The sequence below is a fragment of the Podarcis melisellensis genome, assembly GCF_964234715.1.
Source record: "Podarcis melisellensis genome assembly, chromosome: 6".
In the NCBI taxonomy this organism is placed as follows: Eukaryota; Metazoa; Chordata; class Lepidosauria; order Squamata; family Lacertidae; genus Podarcis; species Podarcis melisellensis.
Window position 1 is genome coordinate 38,930,311 of NC_138538.1, and position 15,020 is coordinate 38,945,330.

Genomic DNA, 15,020 nt, shown 5'->3' on the forward strand with positions numbered 1-15,020 from the left:
TGCAGGAAATTTAAGACAATGTGATGGGCAAGAAGATAGAGACAGGACAGAATGCTGTTCTGCAAGCTGCCTTGATTGTAAGCTCTACTAAATGTAGGCATTAGAAATATTGAACAAACACTCTGTGTTAGAAAAACTCTGCAGGAATATTGTGAGTGAATGAGGGCTAAGAGAGCGGTACTGGTTAAACGCTGCTGCCACACACACACACATTCACACACAACAATTTCCACCATCACAATCCTCTGCTCGAGTGGAACAGGATAGAACAGCAGGGGATGTAAGGAAGCAAACATTGAAGGTGACTCAAGATGGAACATGCAACTTAATTCTGAGCAGAAATCTCTATCAACAGATGACAGAGCTGCTAAGTTTGGTGGCTCCAAAAACTTCAACATCGTGAGATTTTAAATGTTGTCTTCTCAATTTCCAGTCTTTACACCATCTGCATCAGGAGTGGTGATGGGCCGGATGAGGGCCAATAATCTGAAGCTGAATTTGGGAAGGGGTTGTAGCACAGTAGTAGTAGAACATTTTCCTTGTTTGCAGAAGGTCCCAGGTTCAATCTTCAGCATCTCCAGGTGGGGCTGGGAGGACTATTTACCATATATCTGGAGAGCTGCTGCCAGGCAATGTAGACAATACATGAACTCAATGTAAGGCAGCTCCTTATGTTCCTAATCCTGACAAAATGGAGATGATGTGGGTCAGTAGTTCCTGAGCAGCTTGGATCTCAAGTGCTTGAAGGAGCGCCTCCCAAACCAGACTTTGCCAGCAGTGGAAGAGACCCTGTTCGTGGTTCAGGAAACGGTGGCAAGTGAGGAGGACAGTCACACAATATGGCATTCCCCATGGCAGCACCACACCTATGGAACTTCCTTCTGGGTGAAATCAGGCTGTCTCCTCACTTTGAAAATGCACTTGTTTATCCAGCTATGATTCGAGTTTGGGAGGTATTGCCTGTTGCTGTTTTATTGCTGGGGGGGGGGGGGCTGGTGAATGCTTTTAATGTGTTCTTTGACATTGTGTTATCTGCCTTGTGCTCCCTTTTGGAAAGGAAGGTGTGGCATGAAAATAACAACTAAATAAATAATTAACAACACACTTTTTAAAGCATTGATATATCCTCTTATTCATAACACCAGTTAGGAACAAGCATTATTATATTTTTTAAAAGCCCAATGAAATAAAAGCATCAGCTTTGGCTTAGGTCTGAAAGAGTCCCTGGCATTCAACAGCATCGGGCTGGAAACATCCTTTTCTAGCTCAGCTATACATACTAGAACCCAGTATCCCACTTTGCACAACACACCAGGACAAACCATGGAGTGGAACTTGCACGCACTTTCCTTTTTTTTTGCTGCTGCACTATGCTAAACCAAATTTTGGCTTTTCGGTGTTTTCTTGAACTGGGTCAAGGCTACAGCTCAAGACAGGGGATGAAAGAGCTTAATTTCAAGTCCCAGTTTGGATGGCATACTAAGCTAAAACATGGCTTAGCTCAGTGTGACATGGCAGAGAAGGGGATGGGGGGGGGGGAGCAAAGCGAGCTCCTCTTTGGGAGCCTGCACATTCACACAGTCTCACTAAGCCCAGGTTTGGCTTAGGATGTTGTGTGAATGAGCTCAGTCTCTTGTTTTTCTTATTATGAACAGCTGCTAGAAGTCTCATGGCACTATAACTATATAATGCTTCCTGACTTTTATATATGTTTACTTGAAATGCAGTTTTGAATCATGAGAGTTTGAATAGAGCAAAAGAAGAGCAAAAACTTGGAGGGACAAAAGGGTATAGAGATAAGGTTTGGAGAGGTGACCCAGCAAAGAGTGGGGCAGACCACCCATAAAACTGCCGCTCCTTGGCATGATGTGAGCGTCGCTTCTGTTCTGATGACATATGTAGGCAAGAACATTGTTGCCTAGAAAAGTTTCAGTGTTGACGAAAATGATAATGGGGCCTCTAGATAAACTGAGATATAACAATCCCTCCTTGCCTAGGGGTTCTTTCCACACATCCTGCTGGAATAAATAGCAAAACTGCCATAGATTTTAATAGAAATGGATTAGGTCCTATTAAAACAGTGGCAAGAGTGTTTTCTGGTCTTTGGTGTATATTGCCAGACACATCTGTACATTTCGACTGCCCTCTAGTGCATCATTTTAGAATGTTATCACACAGTCAAATCTATGTAGTTCATAAATCCTTTGAACTTCTAAAAGTTATTTAAAACTTCCAACCTCTCTAACTTTTAATAAATGAACTGGTTAGTTAATTAGTATAGGTATTACTGTATGCAATGAATTTTGAGGTTGTTTCTTCGAGCTCATTGTTTCTCTTAGCTAAATAACAATGTTATGGGGAAATTATCTCAAATTCATTAACCAGAACAAGCGATATTCACAATGCCAGGCTGAACATTGCTAATGATTCTTATTTTTTATGTTTTCACTTAAGATTCTATGGAGGATTATTTAGTTGATGTACTATTGAAGCCTGTTTAACACACACACACACACACACACACAAAAATATCCCTATCTTAGATGTTGCCTATTTACAGATGTAATTGTTTCTTTTTGAATTTCAGTTTGTATGAGAAACCTGGGATCTCAGGTTTAGGACCCTTGAGTAAAATGGCCGTCCTGGCCTTCATCTTTTTGTTGGCCTTTGTCCAAGCTGAATCTGCAAGCCGTGAGTATTTAACCAACCACCAGGATATTAAGAACACTATACAGTGGTGCCTCGCAAGACGAAATTAATTCGTTCCGCAAGTTTTTTCGTCTTGCGAGTTTTTCGTCTTGCGAAGCACGGTTTCCCATAGGAATGCATTGAAAATCAATCAATGCGTTCCTATGGAAACCGCCTTCAGACCAGACGATTTTAAAGCTCCCAGGAAGGCAGGCGGGGGGGAGCAAAGACTTTTGCCCCCCACCAGCCTTCAGAAGAGGTCCAGGACGTCTTCTGAAGGCCGGCGGGGGGCAAAAGTCTTTGCTCCCCCCCGCCTGCCTTCAAAAGCCGTCCGGGATAGCGGGAAGCGCTTCCCTGCTATCCCGGACCGCTTTTAAAATGCTGGCGGTGGGGAACAAAGCCTTTCGGCCCCCGCCGGCCTTCCTGGACCTCTTCTGAAGGCCGATGGGGGGGGAAGGCTTTGCTCCCCACCGCCAGCATTTAAAAGAGGTCCCCGGAGATTTCCCTATGGGCTTTCTTCTTGCGAAGCAAGCCCATAGGGAAATTCGTCTTGCGAAGCAACTCTCAAACGGAAAACCCTTTTGTCTTGCGGGTTTTCTGTCTTGCGAGGCATTCGTCTTGCGGGGCACCACTGTACATCTTCATAGGGCAGTAACCCAAAACATTTGTACCCCTTAATATAGTTTAACCAACAGGCACTTGTGAAGAAACAAATACATAAGGAATGATCTTGCAAATCCCAGTACATATAAGTCCCATGAATCTTAATGGATTGATTTAAATTCATGGAACGTAAATATGCCTAACTTTGTTTGGGATATGTTCCTGTATATTTTAGTGTTTGTTCCAGATGGTACTAAAATTAATTCTGCTTATTTTTAAAAAATTATGATAACTTGGGTGAAATCATATGTTGATGTTTCTGAAGTGTAAACTACGAAGAAGTGGCCTCCCTCAGTAATATGTTGTTCAGCCTAAAAAGCAGAGACAGGCTTTATAGATGGTTATTATATAGATGAAAGTGAGGTGCTGTAAAGGCATTTGATACTGTCCAGCTGCCCTTTCTGTTTGCAACACAACAAACCTTTAATGTTGGAAGAACTTTTAGAATGCAAGGTGTTTAATCAAATCTGAAATAAGAAATCTGTATAAATGGGATTATACCCCTAGCATTCAATTTAACCACTTTCCCTAAAGGGCTGCTTTCTCCCATACAAATCTGCAGAGATCCTGAGATCATAGAACCTTCTGTGCATGCCATCTCTCAGAAAGGTCTGGAGGATAGTGAGGAGAGCCTTCTCTGTAGTGGCTCCCTGTTTACGGAAGTCTCTCTCAACGAAGGCCTGCATGACACCAACTTCAGCACCAGACAAACATGTCAGACCTTCCAAGGGTCCCTATTTTCCAGGGATAGTCCTGGATTTACAGAAGCCGTCCCGGTTTCTGCTTCGATCCCAGAATGTCCTGCTTTTCCTTAGGATGTCCCTATTTTCATCGGAGAAATGTTGGAGGGTATGGAGTTATCCAACCCCCAAGCCATCTGAAGACAGCCCTGTATAGGGAAGGTTTTTTTAATGTTTAATATTTTATTATGTTTTGATATATGTCAGAAGCTGCCTAGAGTAGCTGGGGCAACCAGTCAGATGGGTGGGGTATAAATAGTAAAATTATTATTATGTAATAGGATGTACCTATTTTCATCAGAAAAATGTTGGCAGGTATGACATGCTTGCTTTCCCAAGCATTTGGGATGCACCAATATGGTACTGTAGCATTAAAACAGTTTTTAGTATGCTTACACCATTTATTATTACTTACAAAAACGTAGGATCCTCAACCTGTTTGGGGAGAAGCTACAGATATGCAACATATAAGGTGTCAGGGCAGGGCAGAACAGGATTTAAGTTTCATTGGTCAGCAGATCACACAATCTGCATATGGCAGGGGCTCAATCTTATTTAAGGCTTGTAGTTGACTCCATAATTTCAGCTTCTATTTTAGTGATGGAGTGGCAGCTAGTGATGTGAACTGTTTGTTTCCCTTTTCAGTTTTAACTTCAAGTCCCATATTTGGACCACGGCAGGTGACTGGGTTGCTTGGAGGCTCAGTGACTGTGAAATGCTTTTACCCTCCCACTAGTGTGAATAGACACAGCAGGAAGTACTGGTGCAAGGAATCAACACGGCAATGTTCAACCATCATTTCTAGCAATGGCTATGTTGCTAGAGAGTTCAAAGGCAGAGCCTTAATAACAGACTTTCCAGAGAATGGCATATTCACTATATTAATATCAGAGCTTAGAAGAGGAGACATGGGGATGTACAAATGTGGTGTTTCCCTAAATGACAATGGACTGTCTTTCAGAGTGAAGCTGGATGTTTCTGAAGGTAAATATATAATGCTACTTTATTTTCTGTCAGAAGCAGGCTACAAATATCCAACTATCTATGGCTTATTGGAAGATGAGATTTCCACTTTTTCCTGCTTCATCCTCTGCATAACTAAATAATCTTATTGTTTTATTGTTCTATTCTGGGACAAACAAATTCTGAATACATATGAGCTGTGGATGGGAATGTAAGTGAGTGGGAAGGAGGGTAACATTGTGGTAAATGTGTCACTTCTTGACATGAACAGTTGTAGATGGGGAGGGAGAAAGTCCTTGAAGTCTCCAACTGTTTAATTACTTTTTTTGGAGTGGGGGGAAGAAATGTAGGAAGTCATAAGATGTAGAACCATGGAGCAATACATAGTACAATGCAGAACAACGTGAGGTTGTAGAACGGAGGATGGAAAATTGGTAAAGCTATGTCTCCTTACTATAGATTCAACAGTTCCGGATGAAGCTCAACTCATTTATGTTGAGCAGCATGGATCAGTGACTATGAACTGTGACTTGGGTGCGCAATATGCAAGTGCTCGGAAGTACCTGTGCAGGATGTCAAAGAATGATTGCTACACTGTTATTGACTCGTATGGAAAAATTGACCCAGCCTACGAAGGAAGAGTTTTGCTGACCTTTCTCGGGACTCCTGGATCATTCAGTATCGTTATGACCCAGTTAAAGAAGAAGGATTCAGGGTCATATCTCTGTGGAGCTGGGATCTATGGGGCAGGGGGAGAATCCAAGGAACTGGATATACATGTCTATGAAGGTGGGTAATGGGCTGGGAATTTTTGCAGTCCTAAATGCAAACAATGTGCCCTCTTAATCCTTGCCTATCATGTCTGATAAAATCTAGTAGGAGGGAATTGACTGGATGACTCTAGGGAGTGGACAATGTCTCACTGTGGAAAGATGTTATGCCCACTGCCTTGAAGGAGGCCCCTCTTTAAGAGGTCCTCTCTGGATCCAGAGGTTTTAGAAAACTACGATCCAGTCTCTAATATTCCGTTACTGGGCAAGGTGATTGAGAAGGTAGTTGCCAGCTAGCTACGGGTATGTCTGGAAGAAGCAGATTATTTAGATACATTCCAGTCCAGTTTCAAACCCAGATTCAGCACTGAAACAATGGGAAATGCGATCCTGTTGGTTTCCTTGACATCTCCGTGGCTTTTGATACCACTGTCTATGGTGTTCCTCTGGAGCAACTCAAGGAAGTGAGAAGTGTATTACAGTGGTTCTACTCCTATCTGCAGTAGTAGTACAGTACTAGGAGAATGTTTCTTAGCTCCATGGCTTTTGGGCTATGGGATCCCACAAGGGTCCATTCTGTCTACTATATTACAACATCTCTATGAAACCATTCAGAGCTATCATGTGGGGATTTGGAGCATGGTGTTATTAGTATGCTAAATGTCGTTAAACGTGGCTTCTGTAGTTGACCACTTTTGTAATGTTTTATTTTGAAATCTTTAAGATAATATTTCAGTTTTCCGTTAATGATGTTGCTTTGAATATACACTTGACGTTATTCCATAATGTTTTATTCTATATTGTTTTATCTAATATTTTAATGTAAACTGCTTGAAGATTTCCCCCCCTTAAATACATAAAGGGGTATAGAAATGAAATTAACAACAACAGCAACAATATAATTTCATGCCTTCTCTTTCTCCAGGGACTTTGGTGCCCAAAGGACAACCTGTAGCAAGAGGAGTCCAAGGTGGATCAGTATCTGTTGAATGTCATTATGATCCAAAAGAGAATTATACACGCAAACAGTGGTGCAAGTTAGAAAAAAACAGGTGCCTTCCATTAATAAATGACTTTGGGTATGTGATGGATTCCTATGAGGGAAGAATAGTGATGCATGATAACCCAAGTAATGGAACATTCACCATCCTGTTGAACCAACTGAATGAGAAGGATGCAGGGTTCTACTGGTGTGTAGTAGATGGAAAAGAGGAAAAAAGATCAGCAACAGAGCTGAAGATTGTAGAAGGTAACAGACCATGTTTCTTCTAATGTGCTTCTCAGCAGAATTATATGCCTCTTTTGTTCAGTGTTGCAGAGCCTAAGCTGACACAGCACAGCAGGATCAAATGGAATCAGTCCTAAATATTATACTTGTTTTTCAAAGGGACTTTGTTGCAGATAATGAGAATAATCCAGACAGGAGCAAGCTGGATATGACATGAAATGCATTATCGCATAAAACATCCAGTCTTGTTTTTGGTTTGTAAAAAAGGGGCAATATTCACTGGGGGAGAGAGCAGGATTGGTTCAATGATAGGTAGGGTTTGGGAAGAAGAATGTAACTTCTTTCCTGAGACCCTAGTGAAAACAACCCTCCCCCATTTGCATTAGTGATAATGGGAACTTTCTTGTAGTGGAAATCCTACATAGAGTGTGGGAGGTGGGTAGATGGATAAATTGCAGTTGGTAGGTGGGTGGAATGGGTTAGACTGCCCTTCCCAACCCACTGGGGTTTTGATCCTTGTAGGATTATTCTCACAATGGTAGTTTACACTAAGAAAAAGTGCATATTAAATGTCCCATTTAATTCCCATTAATTTCAGTAAGAGAAACCAACTTAATTCTATCATTGAGATGAATCGGAATGAAAAGAGATTTACTCCTGCTAGATAATAGCCAGTTACAGATAGGTAGCCGTGTTGGTCTACCATAGTCAAAACAAAAAAATTCCTTCCAGTAGCACTTTAAAGACCAACTAAGTTAGTTCTTGGTATGAGATTTCGTGTGCATGCACGCTTCTTCAGATACCTAGTGTGCATGCACACTTCATTTCGTGTGCATGCACACTTCTTCAGATACCTAGTGTGCATGCACACGAAAGCTCATACCAAGAACTAACTTAGTTGGTTTTTAAGGTGCTACTGGAAGGAATTTTTTTTGTTTAGATAATAGCCAGTTCTTTAAAATCACAGCAAATAGTTTCAGACAAATTCATTTGTGGATCTGGCTGTCTACACGTCCTTATTAGGGTACATTCAGAATAGCAATTCTTTGCAGCATCTGCTAAAGAAAATAAGCCAAGGATATGCTATCCAAATTTGAAATTTAATCACTAACTCTACTTCCTGGTTTTATTGTAGCTGTTTACCTCCTTGAAGGACTGCTCTGATAACTGCTTGTCCAGAACTGCCATTGTTGTACTCCTCTTCTGCATCTTTCTTTTACAGGAAATGTGTACCCAGTGCAGCCATTCCACTAGATAGCTTGTTAATTTCATCTGCTAATTTCTTAAGAAGCTAAGATAGGCTGTCTACACACAGGGGCGAAGGAAGGGGGGTGCGGTGGGGTTCGGCCGCCCTGGGTGTTACTACTAAGGGTGTGTGTGTGACAAAATGCCAGGCGGCACTCTCCGCGGGGCCTGCAGCATGCCCGAGCTACGCGTCTCTCCTGGGAGTGACGTGGTGGCTTGGGCGCCCGCAGGCTCTGCGCTGCCTCAAATGGTCTGCCTGCCACCTCCCCCTCAGATGTAGGGCAGCTAAGGGGGAGGAGGCAGGCAGCAGACTCGTTGGAGGCCCCGCAGAGCGTCCTGCCCCGGCTGGCCCCACCCCACGATCGGCTAGCCCCGCCCCATGGTGCTCAATCAGCTTGCTCCGCCACTGTCTATACATCATATATTTGAAGCACATTAAAAGCACATTTCCCCCTGTGCAGAATACTTGCGACTGTAGTTTACCCCTTATAGAGCCACAATTCCCATTCCCACGATCCTATTTGGGGAGTGTGCATGCTTTGAAGGAACTTTAAAGGTATGGCTTATACATTGCCTTTGAGCCTAATAATCAGCTAGCAGGCCCTGCCACTTCATAGACCTATAAACCTGGGGTTGGAGGTTTCATTTCGATTCCTACTATGCCTTTTATCTTTCCGTTGAAAGGGAAAAACCCAAAGTACATTCTACTTGGGTTTTCTTCAGCAAATACTATCTATAATTGCCTAGTTCATGCATTCTGTTTGTCACATGACATATTTATCTGCTTAGGAAGGTCTGGTTTGGTCTGGTCCAGTTAGGGGTGTTCGATGTGATATATTGTATACCAGCTATTTCATTTAATAATGCTAAAATTAGGCTCTCTGTCTTTGGTTTAAAGTGATTTACTGATTGCCCATTTACTTCTAATGCTTTCCTGCTTTTGAAACAGGGAAACCCAATTTAGTAATAGATAATGAGATCAATGCTGTTGTCGGTGCCCCACTGAAACTATCATGCTCTTACACATGTGAATATGCTGATTATGAGAAGTATTGGTGTAAGTGGAAGAATACTGGATGTGAACCTCTCGTCTTATCCACCCAAAATGAAAACGGCTTGGTGGTTAACTGTGATGCAACCAATAGAATTTTGTCGCTGAACTTTGACCAAGTGTCACGAACAGATCAAGGGTGGTATTGGTGTGGAGTCAGACGCGGAGGTCACTATGCAGAAACAACTGCAATGCATCTGGAAGTGCAAGAAGGTGAGCTTCAGTTCTGATCAGAGGGACAACACAGTAGGTTTCATATCCTGTACTGTCCACATTTTAACAGGCCTATTATGGATCACTTCCAAATCTTGACACATTATAATTAGTGAGCACTTCAAGAGCATCTAAAGATGTCCACTCTCAAGTTATGGAGCAGATTTATGCTTGTGGGTCTTTGCCTTTCACGGATGACATGATTTAGCTATGCTCCCAGTTTGCTAGAGTGCCATAATTCATTTTTAAACTACTCAGTTAAACAATTCGGAAGATACTTTTTCTATAATTTGATTCTGCAAGTAACACAGATTGGCAGCAATTAAACATAGGAGCATTTAAAGGCACTTCCACACAACAGATTATTGTGGATTACTGAGGCATGCATGCTCTTTTAGCCTCTGCATAGAGCCCTTCCCCTTCCTTTGCCAATAATGAATGTTAGTTTACAACAGCTTCCCATTTTGTCTAAAGCAGGAATCTATCATCTTAAACCATGGCTTGGTTTAATATCCTGGTTTAATATCTGTTTCTACGATAGTAAACCTTTTGTTTGGACAAAATGAGAAACTACAGTTAATTAAAGCCTTCTTGGTTTTATTGTGAATAATAGGGCAGGAATGAAGGGGGGTCTGTGTGCAAGCAATAAGCCAAGATACAACCATTATCATAAGGTACTGACTATTTTATTTCTTTCCTGCTTTTTGTTTTCTTATATGTTGCTTGATACCAATTTCCCAAACATGCCTAAATAGTGTTTCAAAACCCTAAAGAAGATTCCAGTGCCGACAAAGAATCCAGTGATATAATTCCTGAAGTCAACCCTAGAAGCAGGGGCCTTCCCTTAAATGAAGCTAAGGAGGCAACTGGAGTTGAGAGCCCCGTAGACAGGTGAGCCACTGTAAAAGCCTTAAGGATGATATGTGAGTGCATTGTATAAGAAGAAACAAGAGGATCTAAAAGAAGAAGCAAGTCACATTTTGTTACTGAATTTATCAGATACATTTTGAGCAATCAGATAAACTGACAGTTGGCACTTGCTGAGGGCCAGGCCTGCTCCCTTTGTGTAAAAATAGAGTCCAATTTGAAATACAAAGAGAACACACAGGGGAAGAGTGCAGAGCCAGTTGTTACCCTCTTCCTGTGATCTACCTCCCTGCAGCTTTTCTCCCCAGACATTTTTCTCTTTGTCGGAGAAAAGGGCTTCAGCTGAGGAATGAGAAGCAGAAGGGTAGGAGAAGGGTCCTCTATTTCTCACCTGCATGTCCCTTTGCTTTCAAAATTAGACCTACCTCCCTCTTTCTGTGTGATTGGGGCTCTTCCATGTTGAAAAACTCATGGAGCTACCATAAGCATGTAAAGTTTGCTCCTAATAGATTCTGGGAATGTACCTGAAGTCTTTAAAATATCGTAAGAATATAAGTAACACCATGTCAACAGAATGTTTAGGCAAGTTTATCTGTTTCCTATAATTTGTATACACTGGCTATGCATTCTAAAGTTACTACAGTGCCAATTCAACTTCTCTTCCAGCCATGAAGATAGCAAAAATTCCTCAGTTCTGGTCTCCACTTTAGTCCCCCTTGGAGTTGTGTTTCTGCTTCTTGTCGCAATTGGTATTGTTGTGCAGCGCAAGGTTTTCAAGCATTCAGGTGAATCTATACAAGTTCTAGGCTGTGTGGAATATAATTGTAAATTTATGTACTTTTTGTTATAATTTGAGTTATAATTTTAATTTTGTTATAATTTGAGCACTTGAATTATCACTTCCCAAACAATATATTGTGAACATTAGCAAGGTGAACTTCAGAAACGTTTTCCTTGGGTTCATGTTGCCTTGGGATCTCTCTTTGTCTCTTAACTCCTGTTAGAAACAACTCACAGGCCATGAATGCCCAGATGCACTTGAAGGCTCATATACTCTATGAAGCTATACTGGCGTCCTTTTGTCTTCTGGATCACGGTTAAGAATAAGAGTGTAATGGTCCTGGTATGAAGTATTCACATGGGTGGCACAGCAGCACAAACACTAATTCTACCTGTTAGCCTGATGAGAGACCCACAAATATTTTCTCTGGCTCCAATCCTATGCTTGCTTTCTTTGTAGCTGCAATGAATGAAGAGGACCTTGCTTCAGAATTTGAGATTGGTGGATATATCTCAGTATTTTGGCTTCTCTCCATGTCTCATTTCCCCCTCAGTCTTAAGTTCAGTTATCCACATTTCTACATCGGTTTGCATTTATTTATTTTTAAAAAAGTCCTCACGAAAATCCATCAGCATTTTTGTGCAAATTTCTCCCACTATGTATGTTTTTTATATGTAATTTTGCATAAAGTACACATTTTTTGCAAACCATTTTTTCCCCTGATATAATGCATTATTTTCACCAGTATATGTATTTATGTGCACAATTTACCAGAGTATTATGGATTTTTGTTCACATTATGTGGCTGAAGAACTGCATTGCATTTCCCCTCTCCTTTCTACAGATTTGGTCTCAGTTGGAAGCTACAGGACAAACATCAGCATGACAGATTTTGAGAATGTGAGACAGTATGGAGCAAAGGACAATGTATGCATGGAAGATGCTAATGAGACCCAATTAGGGACCATGGATGGTAAGACCCTTGTATAGCATTTACTCTAGCTACCACTAGGTGTTAATGGGGAGAGACAATGCAATATAGTGATTCATTTAAGAAAGTTGTGTATTCATGGAAGAGCTTTCTATTACTTTCATGTTCAGCCCCTTAACATCTCTCATTCTTTACAGAGAATATAACCAGTGGCAGTCCTAAGGAGACTGGTAAACCAAAGAAGACAAAGAGGGTAAGAGCGAGATAGATTAACAGGACTATAATAGTCCCTTGGTAATCCCAGTTATGAAGCGGGGGGGGGGGGGTACTCATTTTAAAAGCTTCTAGTGTTCTTTGCATGTTACTGTATTAAGCAAGGACTTTGGGGGCAGTTCCCCCCCTAAACTGTTACAGTCATTCTCTTCCTTTCAGAAGGATGCACAAACCTCCAGTTAGTTTAATTTGTTATTTCTCTTCCATTTTTTTTTAAAAAAGTCTATTTTCTTTTCTTTTGTTGTCTGTTGATGCTGTTGATGGTAGTTTCAGAATAACTGTTGTTTAAATTTATGTTTCAGTTTGCTAGCCCCTTTGTGAACCATTATGGATGAAAAATGGTATAGACTGTTGCAGGCAGTAAACTAGTTAGATCAAACTAGTTGCCTTTATGTGTGCAGCACATGAAAGGGTGCCCCAGGGAATGCTGGGAATGCTGCTGGCCTCACCCCTGGATGGCCACACAATGGTATGGATGCCTGCACTAAAGGAGCAATGCGTGTGAGAATCTGTGTGCATGTGGGCTTCCACATTACTGATCATGCAGGGGTGCAAATCATATGAAAACCTACGCATGAGCAGCTGCTTCTTTGATGCAGACATCTAAGATGTCTCTGAGTGCCTCACAAACTGGAGTTCTCTCTCAGAAAGCGGCCATTTTGTCACATGGACCAAATTAAAATAGTACTGGGGTTTCTGTTTGTTCTTTTAGGGCTCCACGGAGGAAATTGAGATGGCTTATACCACAGTCCTGCTGAATGAAGGCAACAAGACCCCTGCAAGAAGAGACCAGGAACAATAGAGCTTTGCAGATGGCTGAAGAGTTTGATTGCAAACGCTTTGGAAGACTGGTGGAAGCCAATTATGCAATAATGACTAAAGACAGCCTATGATTAGAATAAGTGAATAGCGAGCTATGCTGAGATGCTAAGATTTCCCCAAATTGTCTCAGTTTTGCCACATACTATACAATATTTCTTGATCAGCATATACTCCTTTAAGGGTCAATAGTTTCATTTCAAAGTTATATAAATCAAATTAATAAAGTTTTGTGATTTAGGAGAAATGTACTGATGGTAAGAGCAGTTAAACAATGGAAGCAATTGCCTAGAGGGGTGGTGGGACTCTTCCCTCACTGGAAGTCCTGAAGCACAGTCTGGACAGTCAGCTGTTGGAGGTGCTGTAGCTCTGGATTTCCTGGATGAAGCCTGGTGTTGAATTCGATCCTCTACAAATCTGTGCCTGATTGATTGATCTTCTTTCTCTCATCACATCAACATTTAAAGCACTATTATACCCCTTTAAAAGTCATGGAAACTGTATTTTGTTATGGGTGCTGACCTAGCAGAGCTGCATTTCCCAGCACCCTCAACAAACTGCATTTCCCATGAGTCTTCATGACTGTTCAAATAGTACAATGGTGCTTTAATTGTATGGTGTGGAAGCCCCCCACCCTTTTCCCACTTCACCACATTTTAGAGATTTTCATTTTATGCAATTTTATTGAGAAAATGTAAAACAAAACAAAATGAAGCAATAATCAGAAAAGCAATGAAGCTAGGATCACATAATCATGCAATCATGAATACAAGGAAAGGGATGGGGAGGGTGGGAGGACTATGATTCTGTACCTGATTATATCTGTGAAACGCTGAAACATTTTAAACTAATAGGTATTGATTTGGAAACTTTATACAAATGTTGTGTCCATCTGTATACAAAAACAACAGTTGCTGGACTCTGGATAATGAGAAAAATAATTGTTTAAAAATTAATTCAGTAAACGCAAAACATAAAAAGATTATTTTTTTGTTTGTGAGCCTGACTCTGTAATCTATAATCATCTGGAATCTGTGACTTTATTATTATTTGTATGCAATGTTTTTGAGCAGTGTGTTCTGGCATAAAAATATCCTGAATGTGAATTTGGAAGTTGAGTTTGTTGCTGATTTTGAGAGAGAACTCATGATTTTGAGAGAGAACCACATTGCCAAGATCTGGATATATGTATCCATTACTGGATGAAGTGATTATATTTTACAACAGGGAGACATCCCTGAATAGCAAATGCAACATAGTTCTGTTACACACTTGATAGAGCAAACTGGAGTCAAGTGTTGAGCATCTGGTAGCCACTCTTTCGTTCGTCATTTTTGATCTGTGGCCATTTCAACAGGAACCAAATCACTGTCGGGGGTGGGGGAAGAAATAAGATTTGCTTTGGTAAGAGTAAAAGGGGTTGGGGGTGCGGACAAGCACCTTTGTTTCAGGGGCATGCCAGTAGCATGATAGTTATAGATACAGAATGGCTCCCTTACTGTGCCTCATATATTACATAGTGACAGAGTTTAAACCTTTGGTCACACTGCAAGCCTATAGTACTATATCTATTTTGTGAAATTGGTCTTGTTCTCCTTCCTTCTACTTGGTTTATTTACACAAATGAGTCAAGTTGCACAACTAGATCTACAGGCTACATGTAAACATAATGAATAGGGTTCATCATCCCATCTGGACAAAGGATGCCAATCCCAGCTGAAATATTCCTATGTGGTTGGCGCTAATGCATCTATTGACCAGAATTTTTATTGCTGCAAGGTAGCTATA

At 41.1% G+C, this 15,020-nt stretch overlaps 1 protein-coding gene across 2 annotated transcripts in view; it reads left to right on the forward strand.

The window, feature by feature from the left end:
* PIGR (polymeric immunoglobulin receptor) overlaps positions 1 to 14,338 on the forward strand; it is a 29,394-nt gene extending 15,056 nt beyond the window's left edge. For both annotated transcript variants that reach the window (XM_081916346.1, XM_081916347.1), the window contains exons 2-11: positions 2,588 to 2,691; positions 4,737 to 5,075; positions 5,514 to 5,843; positions 6,750 to 7,073; positions 9,247 to 9,561; positions 10,317 to 10,452; positions 11,095 to 11,213; positions 12,054 to 12,182; positions 12,338 to 12,393; positions 13,126 to 14,338. In XM_081916346.1, coding sequence (XP_081772472.1) covers positions 2,634 to 2,691; positions 4,737 to 5,075; positions 5,514 to 5,843; positions 6,750 to 7,073; positions 9,247 to 9,561; positions 10,317 to 10,452; positions 11,095 to 11,213; positions 12,054 to 12,182; positions 12,338 to 12,393; positions 13,126 to 13,215 — 1,896 coding nt within the window. In that variant the 5' untranslated portion in view covers positions 2,588 to 2,633 and the 3' untranslated portion in view covers positions 13,216 to 14,338. The remainder of the gene's footprint in view (positions 1 to 2,587; positions 2,692 to 4,736; positions 5,076 to 5,513; positions 5,844 to 6,749; positions 7,074 to 9,246; positions 9,562 to 10,316; positions 10,453 to 11,094; positions 11,214 to 12,053; positions 12,183 to 12,337; positions 12,394 to 13,125) is intronic.
* Positions 14,339 to 15,020: the final 682 nt, after the last annotated feature.